Genomic DNA, 22,222 nt, shown 5'->3' with positions numbered 1-22,222 from the left:
ATCTGAGTGAAGAGAGGTGAACAAGGCCATGAGGAAAACGCCACTCAACAGTTATGTGTTGGAGGGGCATTATTGTTGACTGTTGCCAGGGTAACTTCACAAAGGTCTTGTTCTAAAAGGAGGGAACACTCTTATCTGATTGGGTGCAGTGTTCTGTGTAAAGTGGTTTAGGAGTTGACATCAAGGAGTCTCTGTATAATTTCTCAAGTTGTTCCTGCCTTTGTGAGGGCAGAACAAATAATCAGACAGGAATGTGAATTATTTATCCATTAAGATCTGAAATGTTGTGTGTCGATTCACTGAATCCACCAATGTGCACACTCAGAGGGAAAATAATCGACATGAATCTCAGCTTATATACCTTGACGATATACAGTACAATGATTTGATGAATGCTTAAGAGTCAGTGTTGAGATCACCCAGATAGACATAACACACAAAAACATCCAGAAATCAATGACAGGTACCACATTTTTAGATGCAATTATTGAAGACATTCTCTTTTTTTTGGTCTTTTGAAACTCTCTCATTTTTTTGTTTTTGTTTTTTTTGTGCCGTTTTTGTTTTTTTCGTGCATCAGTGACACTATGGTGAAAAGCACTGCGGTGTCTGCCCTTACGAACGCACGTCTCAGAGGGTCAGATGACTAACCCTCCTCTTCCTCATCCTAACCGTCCTCATCCTCATTCTGTGACTCGGGGGTCTGTCGGGGAGGGAGGGAGTCAGAGTGAGTCCAGGAGCATGTGACACAGTGCCAGCTGTTCTGAGGGCAGCTGTCCCTGCACATTCCTCACATAGCTGCAGCAGGACTGGCGGTGTCAGGGACAGGGTCAGAATGTGTTGCTGTGGCGATGTCCCTGACCATTACAGCGACAGGCCGGCATACCTCTGCTCTGCGTCCGGCCTCTCTAACCCACAGACGTCCCGTCGGCCATCTTGTTTTTAGCTGTAGTGTCGTTGTGGTAATACAGAATGTATCCCCTTCTCAGAACATCTGCTGAGGCCGTTCGTTGTGGTAAATGCTTGGAGTTAAATCTGAATCTTTCAGTTAAAGTTCACGAATCCAAACTGTTTAAGTGGCTCCTAACAGAGGCAGCCAGGGGAATGAGAGAGGTGGGCGGGCCCCACCTCTACCACGCCCTCTGTCTGGCCAGTGACCTTCTGACCTGGCCACGTGCACGCTGGGTAATCTGAGATATGTCATCCCTCCCTACACTGACCGTTCACCTCAAACCCCCACACCCCCATTGGAAAAGAACAGGTTCCACTGGTCACAACCATTATTGAACTGTGCAAAAAAAAAGAAAGGCAGCTCAAGAGAAGATCAAATCAAACATATTTAACCTGGGCCATGCATGGTACACCCCAAACGGACATTCACTTATGTATGAATGCAGGCAGATAAACAATAAATAGGATTAAACATTTAAACATAATCAAAGTAATAATTTTCATATAAATTAAGACTAGGGAGATTACATTACGCAGAAAAATAAGAGGACTGAAAATTCAGTTTGAGTTTGGTTACCGGGGCGTCAAGGTTCTTATGACCACCGAGACGTGTCTGAGCATGCTCCGAGTCCTCTGCAACGTTGAACGTCCATCGGTAGCCAATGACACAGCTTCTTTCGTTGGAATAACGTTAGATCAAGAAGTCTATACTGTATATAGTGTACACCACATTGGATCGTCCGTTGTGCTGCTCGGTTCTGTGTCATCCAGCTCTGAGCTGTACCTTCGCGGTCGTCGGGGGAATCGTAGCTTCAACAGGCATGTCAGGGCATGACCCTCCAGGACCCCCTCGTCCACTGTCCTCACCCCCACCTTTCTGGAGATCAGCTGGTGCTGGGTCTCTAAGCCCCCAGGACCTGTAGTGACAGCCAGAGCCGGGCCTCACACAGGCTGCTTGCTCTCCTGTCAGCATGGTCAAACGCAGGGAGAAGAGAGAGAGAGAGAGGGGGGGGGGGGGGGTCGTCCATGTTCCTCCTCCTGTTGAGAGACCGCCGAGCAGGAGTAACCCTCCGAGAGCAAGAGACTGAAGTCTCAGGAAGAAGGGAGGAGGAGGGAGGGAGGGAAGAATAGAGGAAAGGAGTTTGGTGAAGGAGAGAGAGAGAGGGGGGGGTTCTCATTCATTGTGCAGTGAGGGGATCAGCTGTGGGATTGTCCTCTGTCTCTCTCTCTGTTCACCAACACGCTGATCACTGATAGCCATCCCTCCCTCTCTCCACCCCCGGCAGTTCATCCTTCATGCTATACTGTACATTACAGTCGCTGTGCAGAGGGGCGGCCATTTTTTTTTTTTCTATTTTCTTTTCTTTTTTTATATCATAGAGAAGGGTCGCAACCGGGTCAATACCAGTCTTTCACGATTGAATGGAAGAAATGCAGGGGATGTAAGGGATTGATCTGTGTGTGTGTGTGTGTGTGTGTGTGTGTGTGTGTGTGTGTGTGTGTGTGTGTGTGTGTGTGGGTAGGGCTATGACAGGCTGAAAAGCGTGAAATGCCAGAAGCGTGAAATGCCAAAAGCATACCGCGTTGGTGTGGGCGGCTCTATCTTTTTTTTGGAACAAGCAGCAGTTTGTTTGGTGCACGTGCTTGAACAACCAATGGGCAAGCGTTGGTCTCGGGAAGGGGCTGCGGTGACATCACTCCGGTCACAGGTGGGGTCTACTCAGGAACACCGTGGCTCCGCGGTTCAGACGTCTATGTGTAGTCGCAGTGTTGAGATGGACAGGTCTTACACTAGTGTTCAGGATGTTTTAAGAATGAGGAGTTTGCGTGTTTTCGATTGCACAGGAAGCTGAAGGGAGTGCGTCTTCTTCACAGTTGGAATCCAGTGGATGATGTAATAGATGGAAATCTGAGGAGGAAGAAGAGAGAAAAAGAAGAACAACGACTATTAGACGACAGCAGAGGACGTGTGTGTTTAAGATGATGTCTAACTCCACTGCAGCCGTCAGCATCCGCCATCAGCCGCCGGACGCTGAGGGAACAGATCCGTCGTAATTAATGACAGCGGCTCCGCTGTAGCCGTCGTGTCGCATTCGACGCCGGAGGTTCGTATCTCTCTTTTTTGACGGCAGAACGTCGACAGCCGACGCCGACGACCGCGGCGGAGACGTGCCGTGAGAGCTCGACGATAACGTTACAGTCTGTTCTGTCATAACTGCCAAACTCAGTCATAACAACTATACAGCCTGCTTGGAAAAAGACTATTAAACACATTTCTCAAGAGTCAAAAGTTCAGGGATGAAAACCCTAGATAGACTCCCAGACCCCCCCCCCCCTCCAACCCCCCCAGGACCCCTGTCTTTTCTTTCACCCAGAGTCAAACCAAAACAACCAGTGGCCTTGCCGGCATTAGCACCTGTTCCACTGCGGCCATTTGTCAGAATGATCAAGCGGTAGGCTAATGGCTTCTACTTCCTTTTTCCTTCCTTGCTTCTCTCCGAACGCCAGCCGCCTCCCTCGTTTCCTCGAAGGCGTTTGGCCTCTCTTTATCACTCCCTCAGCCAACTGCAGTACATCTTTCACGTCCGACTCCCTCTGACCATTTCATACTGACCTTTCTGTCTTAAAAGCTTTTTTTCTTTTTCATCCTCTGATCCTCAACTCTCTACCACAGATGGTTTATAGCTCTCAGACCCCCTGCCCCCCCCCCCCCACACACACACACCCATGTGTAATGTGAGTCTGATATCCATTTTAAAGACAGATTATCCACCATCTCCCCTGCCCCACATGGGGCCCTATTAGGGAAGTTCATCTTTCACTGACAGAGGACGCACACACACACACGCACACACACACACGCACACACACTACAGAAGACCTCCAGTACTAGTACCAAGCTCAACCTCCCTGAAGACCCATTTCTATGTTGGCTATAAAGAAAGAAATAACCAGCAAAGGTCTCACTCTTCTCAGACGCATCAGTTAAGTGAATGAGAGAACTGGTTACCTGACCAGTAGGACCACAGTTCTGTTAACATAAACCCATCAATGGAGTGGGAAGAGAAGAGAGGAGGAAAAATGTGTGAAAACCAGGAAGAAAAGCAGGATTTATTTGCCCATTCACGCCACACAAAAGGCAGGACTGGCAGTTTATAACACACAGCCTCCCACAGTGGGTAACAGCCCAGACATCGTTGGCAGTCGTGACTGACAGAGCACCAATTAAGACCTTCAGAATGAAATAAGCCGGCCTTTACAGACTCCACTGACTGCTGTGTTGTACTGCTAAAACTAACTAAAACCCTTCTCTGCAGGCAATCTGTGCCTTTCTATCTCCTTCTCTCTCTTTCTCCCTCTCTCTCTCTCTCTTTCAGAGATGAGTCACAGAGAAAGAAGGCAAGTAGAAGTCAGGGAGTGTTTGGTCTGAGGAGACTGGATCAGTACCCAGCCAGCGAAGCTGCTTTGGGCCTCTCCTCTCCCAGCTCTGTCGAACACAACACTGGAGCACGCTGTGCAGCTGGGCACTTATGGAACTCCTTTTTCTTTTTCTTTTCTTTCTTTCTTTCTTTCTTTCTTTCTTTCTTTCTTTCTTTCTTTCTTTCTTTCTTTCTTTCTTTCTTTCTTTCTTTCTTTCTTCAAAACTTTTTGCTGTTTGTGTATGATTGCGCATGCGTATGTTCTCACGCGTGTGTGTGAGTTGGAAAGCGCGAGTGGGATTATGACACCAAAGCCGACATTGTGCAGACAGAGCAGGCAGGGCTGCCAGCTGCCCGAGCTGCACATCCGTCTGGCCTGTTTATCATCACAGACGAGAGAGAGAGAGAGAGAGAGAGAGAGACAGAGAGAAAGAGAGAGAGAGACAGGGAGAGAGAGAGAGAGAGAGAGAGAGAGAGACAGAGAGAGAGACACAGAGAAAGAGAGAGAGAGAGGTTACCATGAGGTTGTCCAAGGGAGTAAGGTGGGGAGGACGGAATAAACGCTCACTTCCTGGTCAGACAGTTATTTGTCAAGGTCTGGCTGTGTGTGTGTGTGTGTGTGTGTGTGTGTGTGTGTATGTGTGTGTGCGTGCGCGTGTGCTCATAGTGAGCCCAGCCCAGCTCATTCCAGTCCAGTCCAGTCTAGACCAGCCCAGTTCCATAAACCCATCAGCAGAATGTGATTGAAAGCGAATTAGCCTCCTCTGGGTGTTATAGGCTGTCTGTGTGTAGCTTAATTGGCTGCCCTCCTCTCTCTCCCCCTTAGACAAATCTCCCCCAATGGGACAATAAAAGTATTCTATTCTGTTTCAATTACCCCCATCGGTCCCCCGCCCCCCACCCCAACCCTGGAGCCTCATAACTCACTCCACATCTTCACACACGGTCGCCTGTCAACCCCCACTGAGACACACACGCGCTCGCACACACACAAACAGGCTAGCGTGCATGGCACACCCACACAAGGCCAAACACGTCGCGATCGTCGTCCGCTGTCCGTTTCGGCGGTAGAGGGAGCACAGCGGAGGCTCGGTGGTGACAGGGCCGCTCAATACAGTAACTGTACTGTACATCACCGTACCGTACTGTAACACTGAGCATCCTCGGGTTACCTCCACCCAGCGACTGCCAGCCTCAGTTTGGACCGTCTCTTCAGTCCCAAGCCAGACAGAAACATACACTCCACTGAGCAATCCCCTTCTCTCCCCGCCTTCCGGCACAGAGAGATATCAGCCTGCTCTAGTCACCATCCTCCTCATAATCCTCCATATTTGACCGAAGTTATCGTTTACCTATGGCCTCAAAGGCCGCTTTCTCTGAATTCAGCAGAGCAGCGCATTGCCAGAGAGCACGCCATAGAAACCGTCTGCTAGAGCTGAGAACCAGACGCTGAGAGTAAACAAAGAAATAAGGAAGTGGATAAATACCGTCTGGTTGGTTAGTATTCCAAGCATGCTGTTGCAGACAACCTAAATTACATAGCAATCGAATTATTCTATCAATGCTCAGTTTGTGCCTGATTCAATAAGGATCTTTGTCCTTGTAGACGACCCGGTGGGCTGACACTTGAGGGGTGTGAAACGTGATTTGTCTGCTGGCGAGGATAACGCCTGCCTTTAAGCTGGGAACAGAGCGTGAGTGTGAGCGCTTGCACATATGAATGCCAACGGATCGACCTTCAACCGCAGTCGCACGGAAATACGACAACGACGTACCGCGCCACGGACTCGTCTCAGACGAGGAGCCTTGAAATGTACCGGCTGCTGACAAGATTAAACACAGACCGCGGTTCGAGAGGTGTAGCAGTAACCGATCGCCTTACCTCGCGGGCGGGGGGGCTGGGTGGCTGCCGGGGCCGTCCCAGAATGCCGCGCTCAGGCGGGCTGGTGTTTCCAGGTGCTGACGAAGGCGGTGGGGATGAGCGAGTAGGGCACGGTGGTGATGCTGTTCCAGGCGTCCAGCGTGGGGTCATAACAGTCCAGCGTCTTGCAGCGCTGCGTGCCGAAGTACCCGCCCACCACATACAGTTTGTTGCCGGACGCCACCGCCTGGCAGCTCATCCGTTTGGCCGTGACGTCGCCGACTTTAGTCCACTGGTAGGTCTCGCTGCTGAACTTGTAGGCCGAGCACGCAGAGAACTCCGTGTCGCCGCCCATGACGAAGATCTGGCTGCCGAGGACGGCGGCGGCTGTGTAGCGCCAGGGTTGCGGGCAGGAGGCGGGCACCGTCCAGCGGTTTTCCTGCGGGTCGTAGCACTGCACCTTGGGCAGCTTGTCGTGGGTGACACTGGTGCCGCCGAACGCGAAGAGCTTGAGCTTGACGCTGACCACCGCCGCGTTGCTCACGCCCTCCCTCAGCGGCGCCACCATGGTCCACTTGTTGGCCGCCGGGTCGAACTGCTCCACCTGTTTGAGCGACACCGAGGGCGAGGCCGGGAGGCAGCCCGTGGCCGCAGTGTGCCCTCCCACCACGTAGAGGCAGTGTTTCAGCTCGGCCGAGCCGTGGCCAAACCGGGCGATCAGCATGGGCGCCGCCTTGGACCACTCCTCCTGGACGGTGTCGTACACCCACACGTCTTTGGACACGCCGTTCTCCGAGCCCCGCCCCCCGGTGACGTAGACCTTGCAGCCGATGGCGCAGGCGCTGAACTCCTTCCTGGGGCTGGGGATGTCCGCCTTGGGGATGATCTCCTTGGCCTTTTGGTCCACCAGGTACAGCTTGTCGCACATGAAGGTCTGTCCGCCCAGCAGGAAGAGGGCGTGGCTGGTCTTGCGAGGGCGGGCGCACGGGCTGTTGACCACGCCCTCGTTCTGCAGGATCTTCAGCTTGCAGCGGATGGCTTCGTCCACCAGCGACTTGCTCTCGACCTGGGCGTTGATCAGCTCCTCCGTGGACACGTTCTCCATGAGGAAGATGGCGGGCAGCAGCGCCAGGCGCACTGTTGCCAGCAGCGCGGCCAGGTGGCGGTGGCGCCTCTCCGGGTCGTAGTTGACCCAGTTGAGGGCGGCCTCGTAGACCAGCCTCTCATCCTCCGTCTCCAGCTCCTCGTGGGCCAGCAGCTGCACCACCATGTCCTTGGGCAGCTGGAGGAAGTCCTCCGTCTTGCAGATGGTGGGGAAGTTGCTGAGGCACATGCCCCAGGACAGCTCGGACAGCTTGGCGCACTGGTGGGCGTCGGACAACAGCAGCATGCCCAGGCAGTTGGACGGGTGCAGGTTCCTCTCCAGGAACTCGGCGCAGGCGTCGCGGATGTCCTGGAACTCCAGCATGTCGCCGGCCTCCAGGAGGGACTCTGCGTTCTCCTCGTTGATGACCACGCGGGAGGAGTAGGCGTAGTCCAGGAGAAGCTCCAGGACCTCGGGGTGGATGGAGTCGCGGAAGTCCACCTCGCTGGCCTGGCTCTCCCGCAGCCCGCCGCTGAACATGGCCTCGAAGTAGCGGCTGCAGGCGGCGAGCACGGCGCGGTGGCAGGGGAAGGAGCGACTCCCGGCGTGGAGCAGGACGTCGGTGAACAGCTGCTGCTGCCGGAGGGAGTTGAGGTGCATGAGCACGCTGTCCGCGTATGAGGACTTGTGGAACAGGTAGATGTTCATGGAGCCGGTGCTGGCACGCGACTTGCGGTTCTCGTGGACGCAGACGGACATTTTCATTGAATCCTGGAAGAGACGGGAGAGAGAGAGAGAGAGAGAGAGAGAGAGAGAGAGAGAGAGAGAGAGAGAGAGAGCGCAATTGTTTTAAGTGAGTGCATATAGGGTGAGATAATTCTGATATTCTGACAGCGTGATTACTTGAACCGGCAATACATTGGAACATATTGACTGAGGAAAAAAAGCGAAGCCTCATACCATTAAAACTATAGGGACATCGATCAGACTGAACAAAGATCCCAGCCAAGCCCAATTAGAGTACTGTAGTATGACTCATCTCCGTGGTCAGAGCAGACAGAGGCAGGAGAGACCCCGCTGCCCTGGTCTCACTCCACTCCACAGGCGTGCGTCTGATGTGATCAGTGTCAGCGGTATCTCTCTGGACTGACCCGAGAGCAGGGGGCAAACGCCTAAGACGCACACATGGATGAGGGCGGAGAGGGACGACGGATGATGTCATGCCACACACACACGTGTGCACGCACACGCACACATCCGTGTCTGATGTCTGGCTGGAAGCTGTATAATCATTACCAGGTGTGTGAGAGAGTGAGGAAAAGAGAGAGAGAGAGAGAGAGAGAGAGAAAGAGAGAGAGGGAGGGAGGGAGAGAGACAAAGAGAGGGAGGGAGAGAGAGAGAAAGAGAGGGAGGGAGAGAGAGAGAAAGAGAGGGAGGGAGAGGGTGAAAGAGAGAGGGAGGAGAGAGGGAGGGAGAGAGAGAGAAAGAGGGAGGGAGAGAGACAAAGAGAGGGAGGGAGAGAGAGAGAGAAAGAGAGGGAGGGAGAGAGAGAGAAAGAGAGGGAGGGAGAGGGTGAAAGAGAGAGGGAGGAGAGAGGGAGGGAGAGAGAGTGAGGGAGTGAGAGGGGGAGAGAGAGAGAGAGAGAGAGAGAGAGAGAGCGAGAGAGAGAGCGAGAGAGAGAGAGATAGAACTTTTCAAAGTAAACACTAAGGCATACAGTATATCTGTCCAATGAGCGCTGTCACCGGGCAGGACTGCAGCACGGTCTAGCGGAGTAAACAGCTGCCATCTGCTTGTCTGAAAGTGCATATTCAAATCCAATCAATTCTGATTGTCATGTAACCGATACCGGGCTCCCAGTCCCTGGCCAGCTGTCAAGCGTCCTCACTTTGGCCGAGGTTAATTGTGTGTCTGCCAGCAGCCAGAGCTCCACGGCAACTGAAACCATGTTCCTTAGCGAATTAGGACACGAATGGCACATCAACCGGGCTGATCATCGCACCTGATGCCCCTGGCTAATCCATTTACACCCGGAGCATATGTGAAGGGTGAGCAGGGACATGGCTGAGTGTGAATTAAAAACCAAATGACCTTCCTGTGCACAGCGAAAAAGGCTCCCAGAGGGCAAGGGTTAATGGGAGCCTTTATGTGTCATGGGCTAGGTTCAAAGATAATTCAATCTGTTGACTACATAGATGAGCATGTAAGCTGAAGGACATGGGTAATGTGAAGTCAGCCGAAATAAAAAGTAGCCTATTCCAAATCAGTCTGTGATTTCAACATTTGTGCAGCACAACTTTCATGTTTTGGGATCACTGAAGTATCAATGAACTAATCAAATGTTGCTTGTACCTAAATGTTTCTTAGCTACAGTTGTTATGTGAACAGCAAAAGGGGGCAGGCAACACCATTCCAAATATATACAAATTTAATAAAAATCATGAATGGGGCGTTTCCTAAACCACAACAATAATACCTCTATGGAGATAGATGGATACACTCATATCACAGTCCAAGCGCCGTACACACAGTTCTCATTGGGTGGGTGCGAGTGCGTATAGACAACAATTCTCGTGTAGCCTACAATATAAATATGTCATACCTCTTTGGGTGAAAGTAGGAGTTCAATTCTGTCCGCTTTATCCCTCGAACATGCCACTGCTGAAAGAGCCACGATGATGGTTCAGTCAAGCCACTTGTGCTTGGCAGTGCGTGTTTCTTCTTGGATCACTTGCCCGGGCAAGGAATCGAATCGCAGATCTTCAATGTACCGCGACTTTATTCTACACGCTTGGATGTGTCGCTGACTCTAATCCTGCTATTTTTACATTAGGCGATGAACTGTTCCATTTAAATAAGACGTTCCGTACGGATCACTGGAATCGTGGCGCTTAGCGGGTGGATGCTCTCGCCTCTGCTGGGGTACGGCGCGTCTGTGCCTGTGTGCGCTATGCGCTCCGGTCTTCCCTCAGTTAAGTCAATGGGTGTGTTTATTCGAGCGAGGGGGAGGAATATCCGCGTGTCTAGGAAGGAAAGTAGGAGGGTTATGCAAAGTAGAGTGGTGCTGGGAACTGGCCCTTGGTGGCCCCTATACGGTCTGTGAATAGATAATAACATATGAGAAAATTGAAATGTAATGGAAATGTAGGCCTATTATCCACCTGTAGAACAGGCCATTTATATGATTTGTGTATGATCTTTCTCTGTTGGTTACGCCATGGGTACGTGTGTTTATCTAGGCTATCTATTCCACTGGGGAAGAAAAAAACCGAATTGTTTCTAATTCCGTATGGGATACATTAAGAAGCCTGTTATATTACATTCGTACACATTCAGCCTATCGATGTGAAACGCAAGATATGCAAGAAGTGTCTGGTGTTAATATCTATGTCTGCAGCGTCGCCTGATGGATATTATTGGAACAGCACAGAAATCAATGAGAATTTGTGAGAAGTGTTCTTTCTTATAAAGGCTGTCAATGAACAACTTTAAAAATGTGTTATTTAGCTGCGTAATTGCTGCAATGTGATGCTGAATGCTCAGTGCTTTCCCTCAGAGATGACTATTAAATGGCTTAGTAGGTACCAATTAAGGTACTGAGTGCCAAACGTTGGTTTCTTTATAATAATGCACATGCAAATAGAGTGTGCGACCTTCTTTGTCCTTTTAAAGTTTGGACTTCCTCCATTAGTCAGCACTTCGACAAACCTGGGTGTTCTGCATCCTTAAGTCTCTACAAATTAGTATGTATCCTGAAAAATTGAAGCCTTTTTTTTAACATAAGCATAGTTTTATTATTTATCACAGTTTACAGATTATTATTATTATTGCAGTTGTCGTTTTATTATTATTATTATTGCTATTATTATTATTATTATTAGGCTATTATTATTAGGCTATCATTATTAGTCGTAGTCGTAGTCGTAGTAGTAGTATCATCAAACTCTTTGTTGGTAGCCCATGGATGTGGTAGCCTCGCGTCACCAGGCTCTCTGGTTTCAGTCATGTGAGCGATCTTATGATTTGCTACATTTTCACCGTTCATTTCCGCATTAAGCCTCGCCCCCTTCAGGATGGCTTCTCTACCAAAACCGAAACACTACCGCGAACTCGACAGTTGCAGCCGAGTTCTGTCTGACAACTGAGGAAAAGTTAGACCATAACAGGTTATTTTATCTATCAACCTACAGTAGTTGCGATGCTGAGGTTTGCTACGCTGTTGCTAGCGGTGGTTGTATGCCAGGGTCTACGATATAATGGCATAGATCAGGCTGAGGAACCAACCGCGTCCAATTCGAAATATGGCTCTTTGTGGCCCTTGCCACAGAAAGTCCAAATATCCGAATCTGCATTCAAACTGAGCAGTGGCAGTTTTCAAATTGTCGACTCAAAACAGTCATCTTCCGGTGCAAGCTGCAGTCTTCTGCAAAATGCATATCGAAGGTAAGTCATGTGAAATGTCATGGTTTTATCAATGGTCGTTTACGTGATGTCTAACTTTGAATTAACTTTGGAATGAAAGATGCGGTCTTTGCTTGCCTTTAATAATTTTAATGTAAGCGCACGATGTTTGAGAGCAGATTTACCGTGATTACTGTGATGTAAAGTCAACAGTCATGACAATCCTGCCTGAGGTTGGCTATAAAGGCCCTCTTCACATGATCTATTGTGAGTGGTTAGACTGGCTTGTTTGGTTCTTGTTATGCAGGTACTATGACTACATATTTGGTAGTATGAGGAAGCGACACACCGAGAAGAAGTCCGCCCCATCCGGGATCGCAGAGCTCCAGGTGTGGATCACCTCGCCTGACTCCGAGTGTGACAGCTACCCCAATGTGACTTCTGATGAGTCATGTGAGTCTCATGATCTCTTCTTCTGGTGTCCTGCTCATCAGATGAGTTGTCTATGACCGTATAAGGTGGACTCTCTGCCTAGTCATGTACTGGCACAGTTTGTCCCACACAACAGTTGTACTCAGGAGGCCACAAAGCAGCCACAACTTAGACAACTTAACAATAGAACACCATTGTCCCATCTCTGATATTAATGCTGGCTTAAATGTTGTAGCTGTTCCTCTTTCAAGGGAATTGTTCTATGGCTCAGTGCCAATGCTTGTAGTAGTCATGAGGTGGCCCAGTACCTGAAGGAGTACCTTCTGACTGACAACTCCCAATAAGGAGAGTGATTACTTGGTAGAGACGGGATAAGGATTAAAAAGGATTTACAGGTCAGGAGTATAGGTAACCACCTTAGCCGTCTTAAAAGATTGGTAATTATATCCACATGGGACACCAACCTAGCATATCTTTGGTGCATGTGTAACAGGTGTCACTGCATCATTCGTCAGTATAGCTTCCACCCTCACTTTGCCGACACTGGGTTCGAACTCAGGCCCTCTGACTTGGGACACACGAGACCACCTTTTACAAACACCGCTAATAATACAAATAATATCCAAAGACTAGTTTACGTACAGATAGTAATCATGATTGTCTTCAGCTGTTGTATTGAGAGTAATCAGACTATTTTAATCAGGCAATTTTCTTGTCATCTACTCTCATCTTATCCCCCCTGCCCCCAGATGAGCTGTCGGTGGACCAGCCGTATGCTGTGCTGAAAGCTGCAAAGGTGTGGGGAGCCCTGAGAGGTAAGAGACTATCTGTCTGCACATTAACCATAGACTGCACAGGTACATCAGACTGTACAAGATAACCTTGGACTGCCTTCATGTGTAGCTTGTGCTTTGATGGCGTTTTGGCAGGACGGTCATATCAAACTTTTATAAGTCATTTTACCATTATAGTTCAATTTGTATGCTATTCTGACTGTTCCTTGCTAGTAGAAGTTACACCTCGGTTTCTCTGAAACCTTAGATGTTGCTGCATTTTATTGTGCCCATTTTAGATCACAGAGACCTGAAGTTAAAGTTCATCCCAATATGTTGTAAAGCAATTTATGTGAACAAAGATTGATATGAATCATGTTGCACATCACGCACATTTACAAGCCTGTTGTTACTGGGATTATGTGCCATGGCTTTTGTGTGTGTGCGTGTGTGTGTGTGTGTGTGTGTGTGTGTGTGTGTGTGTGTGTGTGTTTTCCTGATGAACAGGTCTGGAGACATTCAGTCAGCTGGTGTATGAGGATGACTTTGGAGCCGTAGGTTTACTTCAGTTATTTGTAATGAACATAGAACAGTACAATGCTTTGTTATACAGTACATCCACATCACAATGAATGACAGGCATGTCACAGAGCATGGAAGCAGAATGAGGAAGTTTCTTCATCGGTTTACAGTGCTGCCAGGAAATATTTAGCAATTTCCATATTTTGCAGTACTGTACATCACTGTAGAGTGATGAGCAAGCAAGAGTTTAGCAGGTCACCTCTTTTTTCGGATTCAATCTTGTTCTTTTGTCTCCCCAGAAAACTATTAATGGGACAGCGATTAGTGACTCTCCGCGTTTTCCACACCGAGGCGTCCTATTGGATACCTCGCGTCACTTCATTTCCATCAAAGTCATCCTGGCCAATCTGGTGAGTGTGTTCTGTTATTATTTATTAGTTATTATTCCTGAGTATTGTTGATTTTTTAACACCTGTGTGCTCTGTAGATGTAACATAACCTCTCCCCACGTCTAGTCTTTTATTCCTGTATTTTATTTTTCCTGCATTTTGTTTTAAATGTCATTTTTGGCATTTCGTTTTATATGACCTTCTATGTGTTGCACTTTGTCTTGATGCTTTTAATGTCTCATGTAAAGCACTTACAATTGCCTTGTTGCTGAAATGTGCTCTACAAATAAACTTGCCTTGCCTTGTCTATACAGGAAGCCATGGCGATGAACAAGTATAATGTTTTCCACTGGCACATTGTGGACGACCCCTCCTTCCCCTACCTGAGTCGTACCTTCCCTCAGCTCAGCCAGCAGGTCAGGGGTCACAGCTGGGTGAAGGGTGGGCTTCGCAGATCTGAAAGGTCAAGGATGATTATATACTGTACAAGGATGCGGGGTCTTCTATTGGGTTAAAGTGAAGAAGCGTAGTCGAAGCCTGGCGGTATATATTATTTCACATAAGGCAATTGAACATTTGTCTGTAGTAGGGATGGGACTTTCTGGCAAATCTGCTATTCGAAAATCGCAGGGCAAAAATCGATTTTTCTTCGAAAATTGCATCTCATCATTGCTCGTCTGTGCGACTTTTCCGGCCAATAGGGCCTATCCTATTTCTTCATATTTTTATTTAGAAATATGAGTATATCGACATGGACGGGATGGAGACAGGTGCGCAGTCTATTGACGATAAGTCGTGCCGCGGAAAAGACCCTCTCCGAGGGTATGATGTTGTAGGTACACTCAAGTACGCATTCGACAGTTTTGCTGTTCCACACAGAACTTTTCGTTGGCTGCGTTAGCCGCTGCATGTCTGGTCCGGTCGAGTCTCATCTGACCTCACGCGCTGCGTAAATGACGCCTACTACTTATCCAAGGTTACAGTACTCAAACTGTCTTCCGCACGTGCCTTTCTCTCGTCTCGCACCGCGAAAAACAAGGCAACTAGTTTTTTATAAGACAAGACGAACATACAATTGTCAAATTATAAAACCGATTTTTAATAATTTAATAACTTAGAATTTTCGAAGATCATGTCCCATCCCTAGTCTGTAGGTGACTTGGTGTTGTGTTTGATGACAGGGAGCATACCATCCGTACACCCACGTGTACACCCCCTCGGACGTGAAGATGGTCATCGAGTTCGGACGCCTCAGGGGCATCCGGGTCATCCCGGAGTTCGATACCCCGGGGCACACGGAGTCGTGGGGCAAAGGTTAGACACTCAGTTACAGTAGGTGTACAGTATGGTCTGGTTGCAGATATTCACTCTAGAACATCCGCTCACTAGAGTTGATCGGGACTACTCCTTTAAGCTTTGTTTAATCAGGGAGTCACGTTAAGACCTGTTCCGACGTGTCGTATTCGTACAGACGTTGTGAGCGTCGTCTCAGGACTCTTCAGCGAGCGTTGAGTCCAGTCTCGGTAATGACAGGCCTCCTCTCCCTCAGGTCAGAGGGACCTGCTCACTCCGTGCTACTCCGGGTCCAGCCCCTCCGGAACCTTCGGACCGGTCAACCCCATCCTCAACACCACCTATGTCTTCATGAGCCAGCTGTTCAAGGAGATCAGCGCAGTGTTCCCCGACGCCTACGTTCACCTGGGGGGGGACGAGGTGGACTTCAGCTGCTGGTGAGACTGTCCTCAAACACGACATGATGTGAAAACGCTTGCTTGTGGGCAATGGAGTTTAAGATAAGAATTTGAATGCATTTTCCGATAGATTTTTACTTGTTTTTAATAGCTTCTTACATGGAGTCTAAATGTCTTTCTGTTTTTTTTCTGCTGTGCAGGAAGTCCAACCCAGATATCCAGAAGTTCATGAGTCAGCAGGGCTTTGGTCAGGACTACAGCAAACTGGAGTCCTATTACATCCAGAGGTGTCCTTCCCCTCTGACCTGGTCTTCTTCGTCTGACCCACCAAGAGATCAACACACATTTAGCCAAAAATAATCATTTCTGCCACCTGTAGTCTCAATCACACAGGCTTTCACAGAGGCAGTCATTAACGATATCTTACTTACTGTCCATGTTTCATATGACAGGCTGCTGGATATTGTCACGACAACTGGCAAGGGGTACATGATCTGGCAGGAGGTGTTTGACAATGGTGTCAAGGTAACCAGCTCGTCTTATCTCGCATAGAAGGTCGCCATGATGTTCAGAGATGGGAGATACATTGTTAAATCAATTTGTAATAGCCAGGCCTATTGTATGGCCAAGATTATTACCTACATTGCCTTTGCTTCCCGTGAACACTGCGAAAATGATGCATTACTCACGTTCATTTTACTGTCATTTATAATTTACAGCACATGCCCAACTCTAAAAATCATGGCTTTTCATCTTGGCTTCATTTCCTTTTCTTGTGCTATTCTAGCCTAGTGCTAACCAAAACTAACAGCCCTTTTCTGTTGGTTTGAGGTTCCCTTATTTGTCAAGCGGGTCTTTGTTGAATAGTGTGGCCTGTCTGACTGTTGCAGCTGAAGCCAGACACGGTAGTGCACGTGTGGAAGGGTGACAAGCTGGACGAAGAGCTGCACAACGTGACTGGGTCGGGCTACACCACCATCCTGTCCTCCCCCTGGTACCTAGATTACATTAGCTACGGGCAGGACTGGCAGAAGTACTACAAGGTGGAACCGCTCAGCTTCCATGGTCAGTTCTGACTGTCGAGTGTCTGGGTACTGTTAGTAGTCCAGGAGTCCCCAGAGTGGCACATGTCATATCTCATATTCATACATACAGTTCTACTCCCTTTGAGAAATTTGTCATAAGCGTCCCGTTAACAGTAAATCAGGTGTAATAATTATCTTCTCATGCAGCTGGGGATGAGAGTTAGTGGGAAATACTCCTCTAATTTCCTTCAGCAGGCTTACACTTGACAGTTGCACGAGGTCCCTCTGGGTTTAGTTGTGTTGTTGGCGTTAAGAGACGTTGTTGTTGTTGTTGTTGGTCAGTGGGTTTGGAGCTCTGGGGCCTCATTTATCATTGTGGATACACCCTTTTTCATTTACACCTGATTTTTGTACTTGCTTTTCTCCGCAAATAATGTGATGTATCATGACAAAACTCGATGGGAAATATTGTGAGATATATACACAATATTTCCCATCGAGTTTCGTCATGATACATCACATTATTTGCGGAGAAAAGCAAGTACAAAAATCAGGTGTAAATGAAAAAGGGTGTATCCACAATGATAAATGAGGCCCCTGGTGTGGTGTCGGAGTTGAGTTAAGTGTTGGTACTGTAGGGGTTTTATAATGCATCTCCGACACTGTAGCTGTAACATGTTGAAGACTCTGAAACTAGTGGTTTTATATTTGCAGTACTCTAGAACCAAATCTAGGCCCACTTAGCCTGATGGAGGAAAGGTAAAGTGGATAGTGTATTAATACTGTATTACCAAGAAATTTTTACTTAAAACCTCAGTTATCTGGCTCCATTTCACATTACTTAACAATCTGTGCAAAGACCTCCACCCTGGCGACAGCTGAGGTAATGTTTTCAGTGGCCTGTTTTTACTGGTTGGTTGGTTTATTGTTTGTTGGTTTATTTGTTAGCAGGATTACGCAAAACCTACCTGACTGATTTTCATGAAACTCGGTGGAAGGGTGTAGCATGGGCCAACTTAGAACCCTTTACATTTTTAGAGCGGATCTGAATTACCGGGCGGGTCCACAAGCCACCAAACACGGCTGGCCATTCACCTTCGTTAATTTTTGGATGTTCGCATTTCATATGACAGGCACCTGGATATTGTCATGACAACTAGCACGGGGTACATGATCTGACAAGAGGTGTTTGACGATGGTGTCAAGGTAACCAGCTCCTCTGATCTCACCTAGAAGGTCGCCATGATGTTCAGAGATGGGAGATACATTTTTAAATCCAATTCTAATAGCCAGTCCTATTGTATGGCCTGGATGATCTCCTCCATTGCCTATGATGCCTGTTAACATAAAAAATTATGTATCTTTAATTTTGCTGTTATTTAAAATTTACAGCACATGCCCAACTCTAAAAATCATGGCTTTTCACCTTGGCTCATCTTTTTTTGTTAGTATTTCCTTTTTTGGTGGTGGTGCTATTCTAGCCTAGTGCTAACCAAAACTAACAGCCCTTTTCTGTTGGTTTGAGGTTCCCTTATTTGTCAAGCGGGTCTTTGTTGAATAGTGTGGCCTGTCTGACTGTTGCAGCTGAAGCCAGACACGGTAGTTCACGTGTGGAAGGGCTACAAACTGGAAGAGGAGCTGCAAAGAGTGACGGGGTCGGGTTACACCACCATCCTGTCCTCCCCCTGGTACCTAGATTACATTAGCATCGGGCAGGACTGGCAGAACTACTACAAGGTGGAACCGCTCAACTTCCCTGGTCAGTTCTGACTGTAGAGTGTCTGGTCTGGACTCCCTGGAGTGTTTGGATACTGTAGTCCAGAGTCCCTGGAGTGGCGCATGAATGAATGAATGAATGAAATGAAATGAAATGAAATATTTATTCACACATTACCAAAGAAAAGAAAACATTTTACAGCAGAGGTGGCAGTAACAGTTGGCATGAGTGAATGCGTCCCCCATAACAAGCTACTGAAAGCAATGACGAGTGCTCTTGATGTGCTGAAGCATATATTGTAGAGACTCTTCTGTCAAACAAAGGTTCATATAGGAATTAGGGCTGTCAATCGATAAAAGCTTGTAGCTGCATTGGAGGACATAATTTGCAATGCTTCCATTAAGCCCTAGTCTTCTACCATAGCAGTTGACCTGCAGTCCATAGCAAGTCATTTTGCGTTTGAGTTTGTGGTAAACTTAGCTTACTCATTCTGTGCTGCCTGCTCTCTGTAGCCTACGGGGTCTGCTGGGCAAACTCAGTTAATGTAAAAACAACAAAAACGTTTTAAAAATTTTTACACATTATTTTGCATAATAAATTGAGCTAATTAGAATTGACAGCCCTAATCAGAATTGAATTCAAATAGTGGTATACAAATTACAGTTTAACTAGACATTAATTCCCCTTTGGAAAATGTGTCATAAGCATCAGTAAAGCAGGTATAATAATTATCTTCTCGTGCAGCTGGGGATGAGAGTTAGTGGGAATTTCAGGGCACAGGCGCTCAGAAATGCGCGCTTTCACAGCCAAACATGCCATATTGTATAGCCTTTAGATTAACCGAGTAGTGTTTATTTTCCGACTAGTAGATCGCCTACTCGGGTACTTGAGTACTCGATTAACCGTGCACAACCCTAGTGGGAAATAACTTAACTTCCTTCAGCAGGCTTACACTTGACAGTTGCACAAGGACCCTCTGGGCTTAGTTGTGTCGTTATGAGTTAAACTAGACGAGCATTGTCAGTGATGTTAAATGTCTATTCATTACATTGCATAAATCAATTACAAGGCACACATGTTTAGATCCTACCATACTTTTGTGATGTGAGATTAGATAGAGAGAGAGAGACGGAGAGAGAGAGAGGGAGACTCGAGGCCTATGAGGAGAGAGCCCAAGGAAGAAAGCACAACGAGAGGAAGAGCAGTAGAAGAAGAGAGAACAAAGGTCTCCATTACCTCTCATACCCGACCATCAGCTGTCAGGATTCAAACTCCGTGTGGCTGTGAGGATGACCAGTCACACCACACCTACCTTGTAATCTTTATGACACCATTGCAAGAAAAACAACAACCAACGGGCCATCAGAAACCCACGTTTCTTCCATATGAGACGTGTTAGGGTTTCTCCCAGCCTGCATCTCACCAGTAAGGGCTGTGTCAGGTTACACCGTTTCCTGTGTTGGCTGATAACAGGCAGGTTGTGCGTATTTTGCGGTGTGTTCATTTATGAGGAACTGCACAGCCAACCGCAGCCAGTTTGCCAAAGGATTGCCTGGTAGCCATCTTGCATATCGTGGCCTTAATGATTTTCTCCGAATCTTGTCCAGGCTACATCTGTGATCTATGAACATCCGTTTAAAAATGTTGCTTGCATGATGCATGCTTTGCTTTGCTACTCCTTCCATGTCGGGTACATTTAAGATCAACGATCAACTACCATGTTGAAAAACTGATACCAAAACATGGAGATGCATGTAGGTCTGTTGTCAAGACACTGACATAAGTCTGTGCTGATGTCCCTGGTATGTTATGTCATACGATGAAGAGACTAAACAAAGACCCGAGCGAAAAACACTCACAATGGGAAGCATCAATCCACCTCATGGACCGAGCCTTCAATTATTTCACCATTTCATCACCATTTTGCGTCTTGAATGTACCCTGAGATGAAGCTCATCCATGGAAGACTCCCCTGTAACAGCTTCCTCACCTAATCCCATCGTGAATGGCCTGGTGTTGTGCTCATGATGTACATGTGTGTGTGTGCACCGTAGCTGAAGCCAGACACACTCATCCACGTGTGGAAGGGCAACAAGCAGCAGTACCAGGATGAGATGGCCAGGGTGACGTCCTCAGGGTACCAGACCCTCCTCTCCACCCCCTGGTACCTCAACCGTATCTCCTATGGGCAGGACTGGCAGGGTATATACAAGGCAGACCCCCAAGACTTCAAGGGTGTGTGTCTTCAATACGGTCGCTTCGTAACAAACACGCTCAAATCAGGAGATGGCATTCCTCTCACGGTTGCTTTGCCAGCGCAGATGCTAGTTTTTTTTATTTTTATTACTCACTGCATATCTACAGTGGGTGTGTGGTCACGTACTGTATCATTGTTTTGTTGTCTGTTGATCAATGTAGACTTTGCCTCCAATCTGCTCCATATTGTTTTATGTGGTTTTATGAGGCCCAACCCACCTGTCCTGAACAGTGTAAACCAGTACCTCACCAAAAGCTTGTACAGTATGTGTGTGTACCATTTAGTTGTGCAGTTTTGACATGCCGGATTCTGTGCAAATAAGTGTAAGCCTGTTGTCTGAAGCAGAGGAAAAAGCCTTTACTTTTTTAAAACACCTCAGTTTGTGCATGAGTAACAAATTTGTCAGTTACCTGTTTAACGTGATTTATTGTATGCATCTTGACCTTTTGACCCGATTGACCTTTGACCTGTGACTCAGGCACGGACGCTCAGAAGAAGCTGGTGATTGGTGGAGAGGCCTGTCTGTGGGGGGAGTATGTGGACGCCACTAACCTGACCCCCAGACTCTGGTAGGGGCACCGTTACGACTCCTGGACGAGCTGACAGAACGCTGCTTATTAGTCAACATCCCTCTGCTTCCTTCCAAAGTAGCAGCATCGCCTCTCACAAGTCCAGGCTGGTTAACGGTGGTGCGTGTGTGTGTGTGTGCGTGCGTGTGTGCGCGCCTCCAGGCCTCGTGCCAGTGCCGTGGCAGAGCGATTGTGGAGCAGCAAGGACGTGACTGACATCAACGACGCCTACAGCCGGCTGGTCCAGCACCGCTGTCGCATGGTTGAGTACGTACCAGGCTACCACTCTATACAACATAACCATACCACCACCACACTACCTCTACAGGTGCATCTCAGAAAATTAGAATATTGTGGAAAGTTCGTTATTATCCGTAATTTAATTCAAAAAGTGAAACTTTCATATACTATAGATTTATTACGCATGTAGTGAAATATTTCAAGGCTGATTGCCTCCATGCCACGCTCCACGTTGATGCAGTAATTTGGGCAAAAGGAGCCCCCACCAAGTATTGAGTGTATAAATGAACATACTGTACAATCATAAAGATTAAAACAAAAAAGTCTTGAAATATTTCACTTTGTGTAATGGATCTAGAATACATGAAAGTTTCGAACCTGTTTGAATTAAATTACGGAAAATAATTTTAATAGTTAATTTTTCACAATATTCTAATTTTTGGGATGCACCTGTTTATACCGTCCTTAATGTTTTATAAAAGGTAGCGTAGCTAAGCTTAATCCACCTCATCGAGTCTGAAAATCTCTCTCAGGCGTGGGATCCCGGCAGAGCCTCTGATTACCGGGTACTGTCCTCACGAGTACCAAGGCCTCTGAGAAGGAGGGAGGGAAAAGGCTTTAACTGAGGAATCAAACCCGAGGAATCAAACCTGAAGAATCAGACCAGAGGAATCAAACCCGAGGAATCAAACCAGAGGACGCCTCCATGAAGTGTTTGATGCACTGAGTCAAATCAGTCTTTCTAGTTGTACAGTACGGAACAATGACTGAACGTGCCAATGTCACACATTGATCAACCATCTCTTTTTTTTAGATGAATGTTTTTATGATTGAAATAAAATAAAAAAATCAAAATGACTGTTGTTGATATTGAAAAGATGAGCATTTATT

At 47.5% G+C, this 22,222-nt stretch overlaps 2 protein-coding genes across 4 annotated transcripts; one reads left to right on the top strand and one right to left on the bottom strand.

The window, feature by feature from the left end:
- Window positions 1–6,304: 6,304 nt before the first annotated feature.
- LOC311312044 (ectoderm-neural cortex protein 1-like) lies at window positions 6,305–8,080 on the bottom strand (the record flags this gene model as incomplete). Its single annotated transcript, XM_084441901.1, has 1 exon — window positions 6,305–8,080. One exon carries the CDS (start codon window positions 8,078–8,080, stop codon window positions 6,305–6,307), a length of 1,776 nt encoding a protein of 591 aa, XP_084298027.1.
- Window positions 8,081–11,395: 3,315 nt separating this feature from the next.
- On the top strand, window positions 11,396–22,153 carry hexb (hexosaminidase B (beta polypeptide)). Of its 3 annotated transcripts, none has more exons than XM_084442105.1 (14): window positions 11,396–11,758; window positions 12,024–12,169; window positions 12,898–12,963; window positions 13,429–13,475; window positions 13,743–13,853; window positions 14,147–14,248; window positions 15,014–15,146; window positions 15,382–15,562; window positions 15,724–15,810; window positions 15,976–16,048; window positions 20,320–20,500; window positions 21,001–21,091; window positions 21,254–21,358; window positions 21,865–22,153. In XM_084442105.1, exons 1-14 carry the CDS (start codon window positions 11,514–11,516, stop codon window positions 21,926–21,928), a joined length of 1,632 nt encoding a protein of 543 aa, XP_084298231.1. In that variant the 5' UTR covers window positions 11,396–11,513; the 3' UTR covers window positions 21,929–22,153. The 3 variants fall into 3 exon arrangements, with proteins under 3 accessions (XP_084298231.1, XP_084298233.1, XP_084298232.1); XM_084442107.1 differs by lacking the exon at window positions 20,320–20,500 and adding an exon at window positions 18,133–18,307; XM_084442106.1 differs by lacking the exon at window positions 20,320–20,500 and adding an exon at window positions 16,414–16,588.
- Window positions 22,154–22,222: the final 69 nt, after the last annotated feature.

This window comes from Borostomias antarcticus (genome assembly GCF_949987555.1).
Source record: "Borostomias antarcticus genome assembly, chromosome: 8".
NCBI classification, from domain to species: Eukaryota; Metazoa; Chordata; class Actinopteri; order Stomiiformes; family Stomiidae; genus Borostomias; species Borostomias antarcticus.
Note: the sequence above shows the minus strand (reverse complement) of the source record. Positions and strands in the feature narration are given on the sequence as shown.

What these genes read in the sequence shown, in the direction of transcription:
- hexb (XM_084442105.1), top strand. Translation starts at nt 11,514, where the DNA reads ATGCTGAGGTTTGCTACGCTGTTGCTAGCGGTGGTTGTATGCCAGGGT. An exon ending in GAGTCCTATTACATCCAGAG is followed by an intron (nt 15,811 to 15,975) that starts GTGTCCTTCCCC and finishes TTCATATGACAG; the next exon opens with GCTGCTGGATATTGTCACGA. An exon ending in TGTTTGACAATGGTGTCAAG is followed by an intron (nt 16,049 to 20,319) that starts GTAACCAGCTCG and finishes TGTGCACCGTAG; the next exon opens with CTGAAGCCAGACACACTCAT.